Consider the following 8,626-nt stretch of genomic DNA (forward strand, 5'->3'; position numbering starts at 1 on the left):
CCATCCCGGCCCATTTTCTGTATACGTTTATGTATATATTCCGAAATGAGTAACATATCATATTAGTGAGCTAAGATTAAGATTAAAAAGGTAAGCAGGTCAGCACTGAGCCTAAAAACCTAAGCCTAATCCTGTCCCAATAGCTTACTGGGCCTACTGCCTGGATTCTCTCTCTTGGAGTCATTTGTAGATCCCCACAAGGGAGCATAGAAGAATGCTGGTCTATTCAAGTGGTCATAAAAAGAAATCACATAAATGAATAATAAGGTGATGTTGGTATGTCTCTATCACAAGCATGATCCCAATAATAAATGGTGTTGTATTTCAGTTTCCTTGCATATCTGATCCATTGATTCCATCCCATTTCTTTAATATGAATTTAAGATTCCATCCCATTTATGTACTATGAATTTAAGATTCAAAATAAAGGGGTATGGTTGTCTTTCTTACAAGTTCTAACATTTGTTGAATATTTTCTCTCTTAACAGATCATAGCACGGCCCAATAATGTTATCAGCAACACAATTCTTTTCATAGTTTGGGCCCCTCTATTTGTTAAGATGACTAATAACTCTATAAAAGCCCAAACAGAGTGGGCCTGAGCGACCCCTTCCAATTCCATACAAGGTACGTAAAAGTGATGCCTTGAAAGTCATAAACAAGATATGTCATATTTTAGACTAATGATATTTGCGCCGAAGAGTTAAGAAGTAATGATATTATTAGCGCATGAGATAAGGAAGTAAATGGTTTCGTGTTTTTTATATTTGACATGTATTGATCAATCAGATTTAGTAAGGTGCAAATATCATTACTAGTCTACTTTAGAAGAACAATAATTTTATGACTATCCATCAAAATTGTTGAATGTTATATATGAATTGTATATATCACATGAAATATTAGATTATTCACTTGCACTTGGGCGGACTCAGGATTTTAACTCATGTGGGGGCTAATTTAAAAAAAATAAAAAAATTCAACTAACATTGATATAATACGCAAAAAGAAGAATTTTAAGAAGAAAAAAGGAAAAAAAAAATTGAGATATATTTGAAAGAAAAAAAATTAGAGTATGATTCAAAAAGGAAATTTTTGATTTTTTTTTTTTTTCAAAAGAAATTTAAGGAATTTAAAGAAAGAAAAAGTTAAAATAATTTTAGAAATAAAAAAATTACGTTATATAATTTTTCATATATACTAAAAAAAATTATAAATTAACTATATATATTCTATTAGACAGACCAAGTCCGGAGGGGCACGTGCCCCATGCCTTAATTGGCTCCGCCCTGCTTGCACTACCTTGAAGGTGGACCTTGATGGAATGGTACATTGCACCTCATTCTAATTACTAATAAATTGGATTAATCCCATTAGTCCATCAGATTCATTATATCTATAGAGAAAAAAGATATACATAAGTACATATGATGAAAGTGAGATTGTGGGGTCATGAACAGCTAAGCCTATCAATTGCAACAAAAACTTCTCTTTAAAGCAAATCCACATTAAAAGATAAAGAAACTATCATTATTTTGTATAAACACCAATTAAAAAACCATAAAAGAAGAGGAGGCCTAGCTTCCATTTCAAGTATCTCAAGATTTGCACCACAACAAAGAAGGAGAAAGAAAAGCTAGGAAAATCTTGAAAAAGAAAAGTAAATGTTCTCTATATAGAATGAGTGAGAAAAACGAATACACAAAAGCTATTATCAACACAGGTGGCTTCTTTGATTGATGGTGTCGTTGTTTTGCTCTGATGGAGTTGAACAAAAACCTGCATAGTCTCATAGAGAGAGCTAGGACTTTGCATGATAAGATGAGTGACAAAATACAAGATGACAGCATCAGTTTCTGCAGATTGTGTTCGGAACACGGTCGCTATTGCGGAATCACAGAGACCCCATCGGAGGAGAGGGAGAGATTGATTACCATTAGAGATTCATTAAAAGATGTTGAAGACATGCTTTTGGTTTTACAGGTTCTGTCAATCCCTCCACATTTTTTCTTCCTTTTCTTTCCATTTACTTGTAAATTTTCAGTTGTTTCTCAAAATTTATGCAACTATGTAAACTTTTGTACTAGCATCTATGTTTCATCTGATTAGATTATAACTATATTTCATCTGTTACTAGTTTATAACTATATTCACATGCATGCAGGAGCTATATATTTTATAGAAGTATTTTCATTCTCAGTTCTGAGGCGACAGAACATCCTAAATTTCTTTAAGTGGATTTGAAATAATGGATGAAAAATACCAAGTTCACAAACAAAAAAACAATCATTGTATTATCTTGGGTGTTGTATTTCATAACAAATACATAAATTAAGCGAATTTTGGTTAAAAATGAAAAGTACAATATGTTTTGCAGAGATTGAAGTTGAGGCATGAAAATGATGAGTACCAAGCACTAGTGTATTTGGAGGAAAGAAGAGTGATCCTAATGGAGAAGGTAAATCAATACCGGGGACGAGAAGTTGATGTTGTTGAAGAGTTGAATGCGTGTTTTGGTAATGGAAGAAGTGCTTATAACTGGAATTTGGAGATGACAATGGAGAAAAAGAACGATCGCGTAGTAACGAAGAGTAGAATATCTAGTTTTCTTATCAACTGCATTAGGAGCTTGATCAACCCATGGAATTGGCACAACACTGCAAGAATTGCAATGAAGTACATTGTGGTCTCAGCAAGCATTTCGTCTACAATGAATTTCTACAGAAGTAGGCAGAAATATGAATGTTCCGGGACGAAAATTCTCAGAGTTATGGATTCAACAAGAGCAGGAAAACAGGATGTTTTAGTTAGTACTGCTCTAAACACCCCTCTAGATGTCTCCTGTGGAAGAGGGTGAGATTCCTATATGTATGATTCATACTCATTTACACACATCCTTTGTTCTACATAGTATTTGCTACATGATGTAATAAATTTAGTTTACAATTTATGTAACACTACAACACTTTCAATATAAGTAATGGAATGATTTGATTTCTGTTGTACCTTGAGAACAAGTGCTTCGAGTGTGTCCCACATCAACAACAATTCATTCATGTACAAGTGATGAGTGTAAGAACTTGGGAAGCAAATAAAGTATAGTTTGGGTAATTGCTAATGCCAATCTCAAGGCTTTTAACATACAAATTAAGTTGTGAATTTCTGTTGAAGAGATTTAGTATAAATTTTTTTAGACAAAGCAATCCTATCAATTTTGCATCTAATCATTGAATAAACAATCCTATGAAAGTCGGGGCATTGCTGTTTCATTTCTGTGGACATGACTCCTAAGAATAGTTAGGATTTTTTTTTTTGGTTAATTTACTTGTTTATTGTAATAAAAAAAACTCTGACACAGTTGGCAGGAACCTAAAATTAATTAAGGAAACATTTGATTCCTTTAAATACAATATATTCCTTTAAATGTAACGATATTAATTCAATTACTATTGTGTTCCAAAAGTACGAACCAAAATTATAAAATCAACTCCTCCTCTCTCAGATTCACTGTCTCTCTCTCTCTCTCTCCCTTTCGGATTCACTCTCTTAGAGTCTCACTATTTGAAATCAATTCTGTCGGATTCACTCTCTCCTATTTTTAATATTTTGTTGAATGCTCAGTGAGTAACGAACGAAGCCATGAATTTGTTTTGTTAATTTGTGCTTGTGGTCTATGAAATTTAGAACAATGCCAGGTATGTAAAAGTAAAACTTCAATGTCAAAAGGTATTGCTTGAAAACATTTAAAATTCAACTTGGATTGATGTTCTGATGAAACTGAAATAAATTTCAAATGAGAGAGAGAAGAGGGAGAAGGAAATTCGATCAATGTTGGATGATCTTTCTATGATTGGAAATTAATATTCTAAAAACAAATTTAATTAAATTAATATATTGTATTTAAACAAATGTTGACTTAATTAGTTTTAGGTTATATTTTGTCAGTATTTACTTACTGTTATTGGCTTTAGAGTTAAAAAGAGCCTTAAATAAACAGTTAGTCTTTAATGAAGAGCATATTTAGGACTTATTTATTCCGACTTATTGCTATCTCGACTAATGATCTGACATTTCGTTTTTAGGACACATTAAAGACACAAAACTTTGAGGACTATAATATCCTCAAATTTTCAGTCTCTCCCTTTTCTTTCCTAATCAATTTCCATCTTTCTATCCAAACTCATCTCAGAACAACCCTCACATTCTCCAACTCATCCTCAAATCAACCTTCACGTTTTTCAACAAATTTTAGAATATCTTCAAATCATGACCGGAAAAACTAGTCTAAACACTCGCCAATATTTCTCTGAAACAATTGCTGAAATATATTTTCGTAATAAGTACTTTTATCCTTATTTCTTTTCTTAAATTCAATTGAAACCTAATATCATAAGTTTAACTTTGTTAAAAACTACATATATATAAAACCCATCATAAAAATATTCACTTTTCTTGTATTTATTTATTTATTTTTCTTGGAGATGAAAAACATATAAAATTGTAGTTGAAGGGAATAGAGAAAAAATCTTTTGATTGACTGAAACTTTTTTATTGACAGGAAAAAAAAAAATTATGAAAGAATGACAAATATGCAAGGAGAAAAGGTAAAAGAAGATGAGGCCAAAAGGAGTGAAAACTGAAAAGGGTTATTTTTGTCTACAAAAATTTCGTGTGTTTAATATACTATAGGAGACTTGGGAGTGCAATAGCATGTTGCCATGTAGCACTCGATTTTTTTGTCGATTTTATACCATCGTCAATTATACAATATTTAAAATTATTTTGAAATAAGGAAAATTCACTATTTTGAACGTCATCCATGTTTTTAAGGAAAGAGATGGAAGATTTTTTTTTGGAAAAATACGAGGGAGAGATAAAGACGTTAAAGGTCCATTAGAGTATGATAAATATTTTTTAATTCAAAAGGAGTTTTTAAATTTTGATAAATTTTTTTTTTTATCTCAAATCTGTAGCAAATTCAATTTAAAATAATTTAGAAAATATTTAACCTCAGAGGATTCAAACCTACTTGAAATCATGCCCTTATGGATCATCACTAGGCGAGTCATACTCTCAATCTAACAAGTAAAGATGCAAATTCAATCGGCCTAACTTATTCCAAACTCGTGCATTCAATGTCCCTATCTATAAATACTGTGTGTGATCATTTGGTGAAAACGCGCTTGTGTAAAATACAGAAGATGGCCGAATTTATTCCCGGAAAAACCTGTTTTCCTTATTTATTACCTAATCACCTATTCAACCGTAAATAAGCAAGTATTGCCTATCAAAAAAATATTTGCAATCTTTGGTTCCCACGTTAGTACCAACCAATGAGGAAATCTCATTCCTATTATCAAAGGAAATGCAGAGGAATTGATTATTATTATTATATTTTACCATAGCGTATGTGTATTTGAATACCAAATGCAGGTATTGGGGGGTGCAAGTGTTGAATGAACTCAAATTTTGGATGTACAATAAAATTATTCTTAAAGATGGCTTATATGAACAAAACAATGTAAGCACTAAGTAAGAATAAAATTACAATAAAGAAGAATGAATAAGAAACAATGAAATTATTAAAAAATGAAATTCACTAACAAAATAACTGAAAAGTCAAACTACAATCAGAGAGATAGAGAGGGAGAAAAGGGAACCGAGACAATACCACTAAATAATTGGTGAAATCAAACTCCATTTCTTACCCACATTGACTTCATTTACCCAATATTCTAATTAAATTTGATCCTAGAAACAGAGAAGGCAGTTTAAAAGAAATGGTAAGAGGCATCCAAAGGGTGGATGAGGTACGTAAGAACCAGGGCCACAAGCATCAACACATAAGCAATCCCCTGGTCAATTGAAGTCCCTGTATAAATACAACCATAAACTACAATGTCAGACATTCCAATAAACGATGCTCTAAGAGACCCGACACAACACCACCACAAAAAAAAATTAAAACTCAAGGGAATTGGGTCATTATAAGTTGTAAATTACAAAGCAGAGAGAATGAATTGGACAAGCAACAATAATGGGAATAAACTCATCAGAAGAAACAGTATTCTTCATTAATGAGGCAGATCACAACTCCAACTTTCCCAACTTTACAAAACATATCCATCTGCCAAGTTTATCAGCAGCAAAAATATGAGCGTTGCTTTTATCATTTGCATTTTTATTTTTTACTTTCAAAATGATAGGATCTGAACTAGGATTGCCCCATTTTGTTTTTACTGTTATATACCACTAAGTTTTCTTTTTTTTTTTTTTTTTCAATTATATACCTATAAAATTTTCAATTTGCCCTCCTATAAAATTACAAAAAAAATTACACTAAATTCACTTTTGCGCTCCCACAACTTCCTGGATCTGAACCATGGTCTCTACGCAATATTTGTATTTCTTTTACTTACTTTGACTATCTATATTGTTTTGGATTTTGCTATAAACAAACAAGACAAAATATTTTAAAAACATCCACCACGTAATACCTGAAAAACATAAAAGATTTCCTTCATAAAAAAACCTAAAAATCAATTGAAATTATTTAAAGCTAACACATTTTTTTCTTGGATCATTTTTTCTAATATAGTTCTCAAGGAAAAACACAAATTTGTTTTTAAAAAACCTATAAAAGACAATTATAAATAACAAAGTTTTATTTTTTTTTATTATTATTATATATATAATCGAGTTTTAAAAACTTTTCAAATTCCTGTCAACCAAAAAAATTTTGTAATCTTTTCTAATATTCAGTTATATGAAAATAGAAGAACAAAATTTTGTGATAAATTGAAGAATACCTTACAAGCAAACCGAAGAAACATGATTATATACACATTGAAGCGCATTTAAAAGTGGCTAATAACTGTAGTTTCGCAACCAAAAGTGAGAAATCGAAGGCACATTGTCAGATCTAAAAGACTCTCGTGCTTGTATAAACATGTGTGTGTAATATATATATATATAGAGAGAGAGATGAATTTACCATCGCTGGAAGGGGCAGGAGCAGGGGCCATAGACTGCGCCTGAGCGTAAGGTGATAAAATGGCCAAAACAAGAGCGAAGATAGCAAAAACTCCAAAGAAAACCCTAGACACCGCCATTTTTTTTCTCTAGTTTCTCTATTTAGATGAGAAATTAATCGATCAAATTGAACCCAAAAAAATATATATATAGTAAAAAAAACTCACAGAGGAAGACAAAATCGGAAAGAGAATGAAAAAACAGAGGAAAGTGAGAGAGACAGAGCGATATTTGTTTTTTGAAATTTGAAAGAAAAATTTGTGATGGAGAGAGTGGAGGAGACTCCCGTTTTATACGCTCTTGATTTGTCGAGGAGAGAGAAAGAAATGTAGAGAGAGAAGAGGACAGCCACTACGGCATTGGATGCTCCATATGGAGTTTTGAGTTGTATTAGTTAGTAAGTGGGTCCAACTCCAACTTTAAACCTAATTGTAGGATTATTCGTTTTCATGTTGTTGAAGCCATGTGCGCCTTTCTGGTTCACCATACCAACTTCTTCCATTCGCCAATTTGCCCCTTTACCTTCTTACTTCCACTCTTATCCTAATTAATATGTCAAAATTAAATTGAAATCAGTATAAGATTGCAGACTGACTACTTTGAATTCACAAAAAAAATTTGAATTGAGGATTAATTGTAAATGTCGCCTTATTATTATCAAATTTTATTTCTTAATTTTGCTCCATTTTACGGTTTATTGATTCAATTGATCTCTTGCGTTAAGTTGCTGAGAGAGGGGGGAAAACAATTTTCTTTTTTGTGCTTTTGTACAATTTTCACATGGTTCGACTTCCATGTGAACAAATTATTTGAGTTTGTTATTTTTTAGGACAACAAATAATAATAATAATAATAATAAAGTTAAATTATTTGTTTAAATTATCATGCATTCATGGTTGAATTGCAGGACTTCAAGTCCTCTTTATATACTTGAAACTAAATTGTTATAAACAAATTCACATTATTATGTTTCACCGCATGAAATTAGAGTATTGAAATTAAAAAAAAAAAAAAAATAGCTCACAAAATTGATCTAAATTTTTTTTCAATTTTACCAATTTCAAATTTATTTAAACAAGTACAAAATTTATGAGGACAACTTTAATATATAGAAAAAAAAATATAGCATCGCTGGCAGAGATTATGACAGCGCGGGGTAGGTTTTAACAATGTTTAATCAACAATCAGTACAGCTTGTACTTCGTCTTCATTATCCTTCCTCGTCCCTGTTGTCTTAGCTGTGGTCTCCATCATCATCCTTTATGCTCCTTTCAAATTGAGTAACGGATAGGGACTAAATTATCAAAACTGGATTTTGAATTTAAATTCCAAAAGCTTTTCATGCCCACTGCTTTCCTAACGTTTATTTCGCAAATGCCAATCACTCAAAACAGTTTCAACCAAATACACACACACTCCAAAATTTCACAGCCATTGAGATCCCAAAGCACTTGGAAATATATTTAATAATTGATGCCATGAGACATAAATTACTAAGTTGATGCTAAAAAAAATAATATAAAAAATTTATTGACTCATAACTGAAAATGTTGAAGATTGTTAGGTCGGGACATCCCACATGTATGATATGACT

At 31.5% G+C, this 8,626-nt stretch overlaps 1 protein-coding gene across 1 annotated transcript; it reads left to right on the forward strand.

Moving 5' to 3' along the window:
* Window positions 1-1,570: 1,570 nt before the first annotated feature.
* Window positions 1,571-2,953, forward strand: LOC132279697 (uncharacterized). Its single transcript, XM_059781724.1, has 2 exons — window positions 1,571-1,983; window positions 2,378-2,953. The coding sequence occupies exons 1-2, from the start codon at window positions 1,762-1,764 to the stop codon at window positions 2,855-2,857; spliced, it is 702 nt and encodes a 233-aa protein (XP_059637707.1). The 5' UTR covers window positions 1,571-1,761; the 3' UTR covers window positions 2,858-2,953.
* Window positions 2,954-8,626: the final 5,673 nt, after the last annotated feature.

The sequence above is a fragment of the Cornus florida genome, unplaced genomic scaffold, assembly GCF_030987335.1.
Source record: "Cornus florida cultivar Cherokee Brave unplaced genomic scaffold, ASM3098733v1 CherokeeBrave_3.0.0_Hap2_Chr10, whole genome shotgun sequence".
Lineage (NCBI taxonomy): Eukaryota > Viridiplantae > Streptophyta > Magnoliopsida > Cornales > Cornaceae > Cornus > Cornus florida.